Source organism: Seriola dumerili, unplaced genomic scaffold, assembly GCF_002260705.1.
Source record: "Seriola dumerili isolate Sdu_G_001 unplaced genomic scaffold, Sdu_1.0 BDQW01000330.1, whole genome shotgun sequence".
In the NCBI taxonomy this organism is placed as follows: Eukaryota; Metazoa; Chordata; class Actinopteri; order Carangiformes; family Carangidae; genus Seriola; species Seriola dumerili.
In genome coordinates this window covers 2007454-2020332 of record NW_019174585.1, presented here as the reverse complement: position 1 = coordinate 2020332, position 12879 = coordinate 2007454, and the positions used below count along the sequence as shown (strand labels likewise).

General features: G+C 39.5%; 1 protein-coding gene across 1 annotated transcript; it reads left to right on the top strand.

Moving 5' to 3' along the window:
- The first annotated feature begins 5604 nt into the window (after nucleotides 1–5604).
- Nucleotides 5605–12730, top strand: tmprss5 (transmembrane protease, serine 5). The gene is given in 14 exon segments (XM_022759725.1): nucleotides 5605–5636; nucleotides 5821–5992; nucleotides 6836–6974; nucleotides 7383–7463; nucleotides 8547–8660; nucleotides 8997–9132; nucleotides 9360–9473; nucleotides 9581–9624; nucleotides 9803–9965; nucleotides 10112–10296; nucleotides 11257–11355; nucleotides 11450–11592; nucleotides 11735–11887; nucleotides 12668–12730. Coding segments are annotated over 14 exon segments (1584 nt in total). The 3' UTR covers nucleotides 12677–12730.
- The last annotated feature ends 149 nt before the right edge of the window (nucleotides 12731–12879 follow it).

Sequence of the window (12879 nt, the reverse complement as noted above, 5' to 3'; positions counted from 1 at the left end):
CAGTGGTTCTCAACCTCTAGGTTCAGGAACCCCCGAGGGTCATCTGAGGGGTTGCAAGATGATAAACAAGAAAGAAAAACAGCACAAAGGCAAACAAAAAAAAAAACATTCTTTGCTTGTAGAGCTCACAAGTTCACAAACCACAAAGGTTGGGAACCACTGACTTAGCTTTAAGTGGTGGGAGATGGAGGGTAACAAATTCAAACTTGTGAACTTGTTGGCAGTGCAAAAACACACAGGTGATAGCCAGTGAGAGATCTTCTTAGATATAACAACGTATGAGCAAAGTTTTAACACCTAAAGGGTTCAAAGAGAGAGTTTCATCAATGCTAAAAGAGTCAGCAAATTGGAAAGAAAACAAATAAATTAGCATATTAAACTGCAATTTCAGATGAGAAACCCCTGTTTAATTTCCTTTTAAAAGCAGCTATTGTTTATCTGTAAAATCAAGTATTAATTTCCCTGTGGGAAAACTCATTGTCAAATTAATTTACACCATCCATTATCTACTTAGTTGTTTAGCAACAGATTGATTTATTCATTTGTAAATTCTTAATGACATAATCTCATTTTATTGTCCAATTACATTCCTGTTTATAATTTACTTTATTGTTCACTGCACAATCAATGAATTGCCTTGTGACTTTGCATTTGCAAGATTCTTTGGGTCTGTCATAATGCATAATGTCATGTTGCAGCAGCAGATGGAGGTTGAGTGCCTTGCTCAAGGGCATAGAGAGTAAACAGTAGTTGTAAAAAGTGTGGGAATAGTTTTAACATTTTTCTAATTGATCCAACCATATGGTCTCAAGCATTTCTTTCTAACATTCTCCAACTTTCAAGTGTTTAATAAGAAATTAATTTAGCTCTGAAGCAAATATGTAATTTTGACTCTGCATAAAATGACAATCACCTCTGTAACCCCTCCACCTCCAATATCAGCCCTGCGTTCAGTCCAAGGCCACGCTCAGCGGAGGAGCAGATTGAGTGGGAGCCGGTGTTAATGTAATCTCCTCTGTTTAATTAGAGTGAGCGTGGTGGGCAGCTAAAGCAAACCACATTACCCACCATCTGGTGGGGAGCAGCTCTGCTCTTACCCACCCTCACTATCATTAGCCTCTACAAGACAAGACACAAACACATACATGACAGCTATTTATTCATCCTGCCGCTTTCAATACAGACACAACTGCATACCATTTAGTGACTATGATGAGGCCATACTCATGCTTAGACCTGTCACAAGTGTATTGTCCTGTAATTACGATACGCTGCACAGCAAAACGTCTGAATTGAAATAGTTGTCAAAGACTTAAACTATAAAAGCCACAAACTGTCTAACAATAATTCATATCCAATAATTCATCTCCACTTTTCATCAAATGTGACACCCAACCAGCAACTACACACACATTCAAAATACTGAAGAAGGTAAAAGTCTATAGGACCAAATAATCATCATATATTTTATATTTCAAACTTTAGGATGAACACGAGGCTGCTGAATGTTCACCCAAAAAGTGAATCCAGCTTTTTACTTTGACTTATCCTCAGTAGATCTTAGATGAAAGTATTTAAATCTACCACAAGAGGGCAGTATGCTACCACAGCTGATAGGAGGAGACTGCAGACTGCAGGAATGGCTCGAGTACAGAGGATTTACTGCTCCACAGAAAGCAGAGCTCACAAGCAGTCAGCAGAGCAACACGGTTATTGAATCACGGAGAGAGAACCTGGCAGTCGGTTTGTGCGACTGTGTTTCCGTGTGTGTGAGTGTGTGTTGACGTACAGATCAGTGGCTTCTGCCCTCACCCTGTGCTGCATCAAGACCTGGACAGCTTAAACAGGGGTTTCACTTCTTGAACACATGATTGTGACATGACACCGGAAACATGAGAGACCAAATACCTCCTTCATGCATTGAGAAAGTTTCTGACCATATTAATTTCTTGTACATATGGTCACATAATGTAAGAGCTTAGCTTCTACATCAAAATAAGCATTTTAGCCACAGTCTTGTGTTTTGGACCTGACTGCAGCTGGAAGATTTTTGGGCAGGGGTTTTTTAATACCCTTTCACATGTATGTGGCACAGTTATTGATCCTAACCCTTTGATGGCTATATTTGGGTGAGCTAACCAAACAGTAGTTGAGGCTTTTTCCACATCACTGGCTCGACGACAGATTCTCCTCAGATGGAAAAACTCTATCATCGTCTCACAAATGCTGCTGGGGGATGTAATGACACACCGCATACAGCAAAAGCATACTACCCAAGGCTGAATCAAAACCTGAAAAAAAAAAAAAGTCCTATCTCCAAAATTGGACAAATTCCAATTTTTTTCTCTCCTTTCTGTCTCCATGTATTCTATCTTGATATTTCTGCATAGGCTGCGGGTGTTGTTTGTACATGTGTGTGATAATTGAATCTGTGAAAATAATTGGTTTTCCGCTGTCTTCTGAAAATTCACTAATATTTGCGTAAAATAAGCATTTTGTGCCTTTGTGCGAGAATACAGACCTAATTTATTGCTCTGTTTGCAAATGTTACCAATGAAAACAAACCTTAAACAGCATCATACATATTAACTTTAAATATTAAAATATCTATTAAATGTTTACTTTACTTTAGCACTTGTAAATTGTATTACATTCTATTGAAAGACGTTTAGGAAGGAAACTCCCAACCAGGGGTATGTTAGACGTATTTCTGCAGTTACCAAATACACACAAGCAGATTTACACACTGTCAGGCTGTTCTTGAGTATATTTACGGTAACAAATCCTAAAAAACTACCAGCTACATCAGGCTTACACACATCCCACCCATTCTAATGAATTAATAGTAAAAATCTCCACTCTTAATGGTAGTAGCATGAATGCAAACTTGGCCAAAACTGCTACAAAAGTTTTAAAAAATAAAAAATAGGTTCTAAGCCTAAACACAGGCAATTCTGAGATCATGTCACATACTATATATAATATTTTTAAGGAATAGTTTGATATTTTAGGAAAGGGGGTTAGATAAGAAGATTAATACCACAATTAGCTTAGCATAAAGACTGGAAAAAGGGAAAACATAGTCTGTCTCTATCCAAAGGTAAAACAATTCCCCAAAGCCAGGTTTCTGTTTCACCCTGTTATTTCCAGTCACTGAGCCAAGCTAACTGGCTGCTATCTTTAGCTTTCTCTTTAGCTGACAGATTTGAGAGCGGTATCGTTCTTCTCATTTAACTCTTAACAAGAAAGAGAATCATATTTCCTGAAATGTCGATTTATTCCTTTAAATAAACTCCAATTTAAAAGCAGTTTAGAGGAACACATATGGAACATGACAGGTGGTGGGGCACTTGAAGGGGTGCTTGAGCTCATGTGATAAGGCTGTGGGCGTGTGTCAGATAAAAAACATCCACCAATGCATTTGGGCTGTGTGTTTAACAGGCTCCACTCTGCCCTGCCATCTGTGGGAACTCCAACCTTTAATGGCCGTCTCTGCTGAGAGGTCACAGCCAACTGTATCAATGATACAATTCTCATGGCAGTCCACACACCAACGAATGAGCTTTAAATGCCTTGGTGGGGTGGACTTTGAAAAAGAGCTGTCGAGGCAAACGCTGGCCAAATGTTAAAAAGAAGCTTCCCTCTGTTCTGTTCAGTCAGAACCTACTGTGGGATTTCTGAGAGGGGACTGAGAGAGACCGCATGTGATGTTCAAGGTCTGGACATTGAGAAAGGCACACATACTAATGGCTGAGATAAGAGTGGAGCTGATCAAATCTCACAGCACCAAACATGGAGAGCGCTTCCCCTTCAGAGTAGAGAGAGATAGATACAGCTCCAAACTGTGCTGCAGCCAGCCTCTTCACAGTGGAGCCTCAGACTGTGGTACATGAATAAATGAATGAATGTAGTCCACACCGGGGCATTTGGGCCCCGCCCCACCTCTGTGCCCAGTGACAGACTGTTATTGTAGTAGTCACGTTGGAGGGATTTACCCCAGTATTCAAATTTCTGACCCAAAACATGACCATGAACCAAATTCTCATCAGTTACTCATCAAGATTCAATATATTTACTTTAGTGATATTGACTTTATTTGACTTTAGATAGTTTCTGTGGTTGTTTCTTATAATATGAAGTGAATATGTGTGATGATGTCTATACTATCTATGTCTATACCTACAATTATGCAGTCTTATAGAACAGTCCTGGCATAAAGTCTACATTCAGGGAGCTTGTACTGTTAAGCTTTTTGTTTTAAAAAGAGGTGTTGATTCAACTTTATGATCATTTCAGAGGATAAAGTTTGTGGTGTTGTTAAATTGTACTGTTATACTGAGATATCAGAGAGCATATTAAATATTAGAAACCTGTTAAGTTCAATATGGCTGCAGCTACTTATTATTTTTTATTGTCAAGTGAGCTGAATATTCTTTCGATTATTTTTTCATAAAATGTTGAAAAATCATGAAAAATTTTCCAAATTTCTTAAAAGTCCCATTTAGCTTATCTAGTCTGACTAGAGGATAGAAGACTAGAAGATTTTAAGATTAAGTTACAGTGATACAAAACAAATTACAGCAGCAAATCCTCTTATTTGAGAAGCTAGAGTCAGGCAACATTTGGCATATTTGCTTGATAAATGTCAGTTATCAAAATTTTTTTTGTTGATCAACTGATTGATTAATCAACTAATCATTTCAGCATAAAATATGACACAATTAAACAGCACCACAAACCGCATAGCCCTGAAAATGACTAAAGTTTCACCAGAAGAGGGAGACATGAAAATCCTTGTGAAACAGCAGCTATGTTCTCCTAGCTCTTCTGTTTGCCTCTGCAAAAGAAAAACACAGTGCAGCTAATATTTTCAAACAGTATTAACCTTACAACCCTGGTGATATGAATTTCAGCTGTTGCTCCATCACATCCAATTTACACCACTGATGCAATGCTCATTACTCTGTGTTTGATTTCCAAATAATTCCATATGACACCTGTTAGATGAGCCAAATAGATCTGGGCCATTTCTTGGATTCAGCTTGGCAGTCAGAGGAGGAGGAATTTTCTTCCTGGCAGTTGTTCCCTTCACCTGGACTCTCGCTAATCCGACACCATGCATATGGGAGATGCATAAATAACCTTTGTATCAAATGTTCCTTTAGTTAAAAAGGATCTAATTAGTTATTTCTTCTCAATAAGAATTCAATATGTCTTTCAGAAAATGAAGTGAGGACAGGTTTTGATCTCTTATCTCTGAGTTCAAGCTTTTTTTTCCACCACTTTCAAAAAGCCCATCCTGCTCATCTAAGTTGTTAATTATTTTTTACTATTTTTAGAGTTAATGATGTCCTTTGAAGCCGCTCAAATGCCACCTTCTCTACTGTACTTAAAACAGAGAGGATATTTGAAACACAGCAAAACAGTATTGTCAAAAAACAGTCTGACTGAGCTGGTTAAAAGAGTGAAGAGAGAGGAGAAAGTCATCTGTCAGCAGGCAGACAGAGCAGACTTCATTTTCTTCTTGAGTGTTGAAAGACGATAGCTTTGGATTCCAGATGATAGGGATTGACATGATGTGAGACTTTTCAACAATCTGCAATAATGACCTTTTCTCAGAACCTACAAACTGTCAGGTAATAAGGTGTCTTAGGTGAAAATGGACAATCTTTTGGCACAGGTAAAATATGTTACCTAGCAACCCCCCCCCCCCCCCCCCCCCCCCCCCCCCCCCCCCCCGGTGTCCTATCAATAGTCAGCTTGGCGGTATCTCTGGAGATGCTCTCCCCTACAAAGACCTGGTTCAGCTTGCTTCCACAGGCCCCATGACCTCCCTGGATAAACAACAGCCTCATTCTCTGCACCACTGCTGACCTCATTGTCTCTTTGTGAAGGGAAAATCCAGAGTTGCATTCTGTTAAATGGTGCATCCACTGCGAGCGGGACAGACCTCTCTACCTCCAGCACAGGCCTACAGATGAGCACGGACACCGTTGCTTTTTCCTTAGGACTGTACGCAAGGAAAACATGGTAGGAAAAGGGACTAAATATTCATTCCACCTTGCTAATGTAAGCAATCCTGACACCACCACCTCTCTCACATTGTCACCTTCACCTGCTGTTTACACATGTAGTACTCACTTAAAACCTGTATCATACTTGTTTCTGTCACATTTCCATGTGTTTTTTGGGGGTTTTTTTATAATTCATGTGCATGTTATGACCCAAGCTGTACAGCTGTACTGAATCTCTAAACTGCTCCTGCACATACATCCTATTCATGCTAATTCCATCTTAAGCTACACTCAGGTGCTACAATCATATAAGAGTGCAGATGGTATGGCATTATTTGATGGATTTTGTGCAATATTGTATTATATAAATTGTACCTATTATAACTACTGTGATACTCTCAATATGTTGCTTATAAAAACAGCTGCTCCTTGGAGAGTAAATCCATTAAAAAAAAAACACTCCAACTTGATGAAACCATAAAACCTAAAAACAAGAACAGGCAATGTTTTTTAACCTCAAATAATTAAAATGTGCTGTACAAGACACAAAACAAGCATGCTTGTTCATTTTACCTCCCTCAGTGAGGAGGAATATGACACACACCTTTACATGCCAACAGCTCCATACATCTGGACTGGTCATTGGCAGCTAATATCCAGGATTACAGTGCTCCTAATTAAACCTGACAGAGCCTGACAGGTTGTCACGGAGCAGATAGTCAGCACGTAGTATTTCTTGCAGGGAAGCAAATCTGCCAGAACTTTATCAAAAAGGAAGGAGCTGTAAATGAGGTCTGACCTGCCTGCTGTAATTCTTATAGAGTCTTGATGGAGACACATTATCAGTGATTGAGAACCCGACGGCTGTCAGTCATCCTTTTCACTCAGAGAAAACAGCAGGAGTCGAAGGGACCAAGAGGGTGCACGGCTGGTTAAAAGGGATTCATTCTACAACTAACGGTAAGCTGCAGCAGTGCACCACCCTAATGGGCATCAAACCTCAGACTACAACAGCAATCCTGCTTCATTAGTGCAAAAAACAACAGAGCTATTAAACACACACTGCTCTACATGTAAAGAACAAGCCTAATTAAGACTTTGCACTGAATCAAACTAAACTGAATCTGCATTGTGGTGATAAGAAGTCAAACAAAGCAGCGCTTTCTTATAAAAATGTCAGTGTGTAGATTTGCTCTTCATCTCTTTAGTGTTGTGCATGTACAGAACATAGTTTATTCATTTCTGTCTCTGTCTCAGTGCTGTTTGTCACTATGCTATGTATGTATTTAACAGCTGGTATTTAATAATTCTTCTCAGCTCATATCTGGAATCAGAAGTCATTAACTCCTGCCCTAACTGTTGCTTTAGCTCACAGGCTGGTGAGGCTGCTGGCAGCAGTGTGTGCAGTTGGGCTCCTGGGAGGCTTAGCTGTAGGTGTCTGGTTTCTGGGTGAGTTGCTGTGTATAAGAAAGAATCACTAAATGAGCTTAACAGGAACCAGGAACTGGAAATGAATGTGCAAGACGTCTAGTAGCTATAGCTACTACACAGTAGAGCTCCTCCTGGATCCTCCTGGATTTCTGAAGCTAATACAATGTCAGTATCCGAAAGTTTTAGAAATTTGATATAAGGCTGCAACTAACTATTTTCATTTAATCTGCCAGTTACTCCCTTGGCTGATCAATTAATTAATCTACAAAACATCAGAAAACAATGAAAACTGCCAGTAGTCCTTTAAATGATTTTTTTTTTTACATACACAAACTGAGTGCGACATACATTTTATAGCTGAAAAATAAACTTGTCAGTGCTCTCTGCTGGACAAACTATATAACAGAGACACTGGTGTGAAATTATTTCTACATATCTTTGGCATTTTTATTTGTTGATACCGTGATGTCTGCATTAAGGTAACATTGCCTGACAAACTGGCCTGGCTGGTACTGGCTACATGCTGGTCTGGCACTACTATGAAGTACTGAAATTTGTTTAAATCTGTGAATGATTAACTATTCCCACTTTTACTCCAGTAAGCTTTTAACAGGATGCAAAGTAATTCAGAACTATATCAGCAAAACTGATGCTACTGCTTTATGGGTATAATTTTCAAAATAAAGATCCCTAAAACTTGCTCATAAAACTGTTTAAGGACCATGTCCTTGAATTAATTAAAAGGAGTACTCTACTACATATTAACATCAATCTACAGTCAGTAAATGGAGCAGGACCAGCATTTAGGACTAAAATTCAGGATATTCATGATATGTCTGCCTGTGCTGCATCAGTTTTCTTCTCACCAGTCCTGGAGGAAAGATTTTATAGCAGCAAAAAATAATAATAATGATGTTAAGTATTTTTTTAGTGAGCGATTTTCCAACCAACAGCACCTCGCAACAAAAATATTTCATTACTTTAATCCTCTGCATCGTAATACTGTATGTTATTGCTTTACAAGACAGGCTTTGCCTTCATGAAAAACACATTTTTCCTGCTGATTAAACAACCAATTAACTGTATCTTTTCTACATATAGTCAAACTTCTGCTGAGGCCTAGCTCCTCCCAAAGTCCAGTGGGACTTGGAGACACAAAGGAGACGTCTTTCTGCAACGTGACAGAGGACATCACCATCTCTGACCCCAGGAAAGGTCTGTGTTCCCTCCTCTCTTTGGTGTTTGGTGCAGGCAGGCATTTCTTTCACTGTCTTTTGAATTAACAAACAGAGCGGGATTGTGTGGCTGCTTATTGTTAAGAGTTTCGTCATACTGGGTCATGGTTCACCTCTGTAGTGACTATTAGTTGAAGAGAAGCAAAATTATCATTCACTAGCTGTTTCTTGTTGCACATAATGATGTGTTCGTATTGACTACATTAGCATAGATACTTGTGTTTTTCCTAATCATTTCCCACTCATAGAAATGCCTCATTCATTACTGCTGACTGAGAGCTTGTCTCTGAAGGGATTTTCAATCAATCAGGTTCAGTGTTTTACAGAATCAGCCCGGAGAACTCCCTCCTGGAGATCCAGCTGGGGAAGCTGCCCACCTGGCTGCCGGTGTGCTACGAGAGGTGGAACTCATCGCTGGGAACGCTGGTCTGCAGACAGCTGGGTTATCTGAGGTTTGCACTCCTGACAGGATCCCACACCACCTCAGCCCTTAACATTGATTGAGACTGGAGCGCCCACTTACTAACTTATAGTTTAATCTCAGCCTGCTTTGCCAAGGCTGAAGGCTCGGCTTATTTATGATCTGCTAATACCTCATTTGCAATCCTGCTTCACACCTTGTGAGTCTGAATTATCTTAATACCCAATCCCACCCATTTTGCATGTGTTCCCTTACCAGACTGACCAAGCATAAAGGAGTGAATCTAACTGATATTGGGCCAAACCATACAGATGGCTTTATACAAATTACCTCAGAACACAAGAGCAGCCTGGAAAATATGTGGCAATTCAGGTAAGGCAATTTGTCTGAGGACATCATACTCATAACGATGCAGAGAAAATTGTGGCTACTAACACATTAATTATGCATCATTAGTTACCCAATTTATTTTCATTTAGGGGGAGCTGTATCACAGGGAAGGTTATTGCTTTGCAATGTTTTGGTGAGCAAATTAAACTTAACTTTTTGTTTGACTTTGCACCCTACACAAAGCCCTGTAGTTCTTACCATTTTCTTAGAAAAGGCTTTACATCAGTGGCAGAGGGAGTGATTGGTGCCACTTGCTGCAGCGCTTTCTGAACAATCCAATTCCACTTCTTGATGAATGGATCTCTGTATAGAGTGTGGGACACGAGCGAAGTTGCCCAGGATAATCGGGGGAGTCGAGGCTACACTGGGCAGGTGGCCCTGGCAGGTCAGCCTCTACTACAGCAACCGTCACACCTGTGGAGGCTCCATCATCACCAGTCAATGGGTAGTCACAGCTGCCCATTGTGTGCACAAGTAAGACTGCCGACCTTACTAGCACTAAAGGTCAAAGTTTACAGCCACAGTGAAGGAGAATAATCAGTCATTAACAGCTGCACTGGACACATGACAGTTCTCTATTATCAGTACCTGCCTCTTCCCTTCTTGTCTCAAAACGTTAGCTACAGGCTGCCTCAGGTATCCAGCTGGGTGGTCTATGCTGGCATTGTCACCCGCAGCTCTACAAAAATGGCTCAACACACAGGGTATGCTGTGGAAAAGATAATCTATAACAAGAACTACAACCACAGGAGCCACGACAGTGATATAGCCCTGATGAAACTACGGACTCCACTGAATTTCTCAGGTCAGTCTGGGAGCCTCCTCACAAGCTTTGCACACAACATATGAGCTGAGATAGCAGCCCTCGAAAAGGACCATGACCACTGAAAAAATATTAATACTATGGCCTCAGTTCACCATTTTATCCTCTTAGTCATTTCACACAACAGAGCGGTATTCTCCAGCTTTTATAAAGAATAACTGATCACTGCCTGGTGTAGGTTGTGCTAACTTTTGTAGTCATAATGAACAATGATATGGATCAAAAGGATATAAACACATTTCACACCACACCCCTCCTTGCAACTACATCTTATAGAACCAGTTCTTTATACAAGTTCAAATGTAGGCATTAAACCTCAACAAAGCTTTCCTGCAAACATGTTTTAAAACTTCTGCTTTGAGTAATAATCTGTGTATCTTAATAGTTTTTTAATTTCCAAAATTGAACTGCTAGACAAAAGATATCTCCTACTTCACTCTCAAGTCTCAGTGTTGAGCACTGAAGGTTCCACGTTTTCACATTGCAGTGAAAGTCACATACTGGACCACGATTGGCTTCCATGTAATGAAGTCATTCTAGTTTATAAACGTCTTAAACTGAGATTTTAGGTTTCCCCCCTCAGCAGATGAAGGTAAAATCAGCCTCCTAGTGTCAAGCTTTGCACATACATCATTCTGTACAGAGGAGCTCAAACATCCAAGCAAGGTAGTAATAAAGAAAATACATTTCTGAGTGAAGGGGCACATTAGGGACCCACTTAAAACTAGATAAACTTGAGGGTGCCCATTACAAGACAAAACCACAACAGGAGAATAAATATAGCATGTGCATGTCTCTCAAATAGAGCAGAAGAAAAAGCCTTAATGAAAGGGTTTGAAAAAAAAAATCATAGTGTATTCCAAATTGTCAACTTGTTAGTTCCTACATGTTGGAATTCAAATATAAAGAGGGAAAATTAATTACTTTTTTCCCTTTAACCAGATACGATAAGGCCTGTCTGTTTGCCTCAGTATGAGTATGATCTTCCAGGAGGTACACAGTGCTGGATCTCTGGATGGGGATACACACAGCCTGATGGTGGTAAGACACTACTGCAGCGCTCTAAAACAAATTTACACCTTAGTGTGCCAAGTGTATTGACAGAGCAGCCTTAAACATGTCTTTTCTCTCTCAGTTCACTCACCTGACACCTTGAAAGAGGCACTAGTTCCCATAATAAGCACAAAGAAGTGCAACAGCTCCTGCATGTACAATGGAGAGATCACGTCACGGATGCTTTGTGCTGGATACACAGAGGGAAAAGTGGACGCATGTCAGGTCAGGTGCATGTTTTGAACACTAACTTGCAGAGGCGTTCTAAAGATTCACCTTCCTTTCTGTGATTTGCTTAGAATGAACCGCAGGCATATTGAAACCTGGGTCAGTCTATAATGAAGAGCGTCTGTGTTTACCTCTCTAGGGGGATAGTGGGGGCCCTCTCGTTTGCCAGGATGAAAACGTGTGGAGGCTGGTAGGAGTCGTCAGCTGGGGGACCGGATGTGCTGAGCCCAACCATCCTGGTGTTTACACCAAAGTGGCAGAGTTCTTGAGCTGGATCTACGATATGATTGAGGTAAACAGACTTCTTAGAAATTCTGGGGTATTTGTACAGTACAAAGGAACTAAATATTTGCATTTGGTGCTATTTTACACTTTTACACCACAGCATTTTAGAGCAAGATATTGTACTTTTACTGCACTACATTCATCATTTTATAAAATATGGTGCATAGTGGGTTACACTAAATCCCAGAACACTTCAAAATGCTTCTTTTGTCCAATCAACACTCCAAAACCCAAATATATCCAATTTAGTATCATATCAGATTGAGCTGGAACCAGCAAATGTTTGGCATATTTGCATGGAAACTGAAATGATTAATTGATTATCAAAATAGCTCGACATCAAATTTCTTTCATTCTCATCATTGCAGCTCTAGACTAGACTACCCAGCAGAATGTAAAGTAGTTCAAATTATCGTCACATTGACCAACATTAAAACGCTGCTTAAACAGTAAATGATGCATCAATATCAAAGCCAATATAATAACATGCTGATAATGTACTTGAATACTTTTAATTTTGCTGATAATGCTTCTGTTCCTCTGCTTAAATACGTTTTTGAAAGCAGCATTTTTCTTATGGAGTCTTTTTTTTTTTTTAACAATGCTGCTTTTACATGAGTAAAAAAGATGACAATATCTCTTATCAGAGAGCCCTAATTAAATTCTCACACAGCCATTATCATGATTTATATATCATCAGCAATGAGATGGAATATTTACAACTGCACAATGTAATATGATTACAGTTTTTACACACACTGCTAATACTGACCGTTTCTTTTTGCAGAATTACTGAAGAGACCTCATGAAGCACGAGCAGAGAATGCTACTGATATTATTGTTTGAGACATTTGAAAATTAGTTAATATTTTTACTTTTAGTGTCCGTTATATGATGTACACATAAAGACAGACTAGAGACAAAATGCATTTTTACGTTATATTTTCCATGTACTGTAAATAAATTATGCCTCTTATAAAACTGTGTCGTGTCATACTT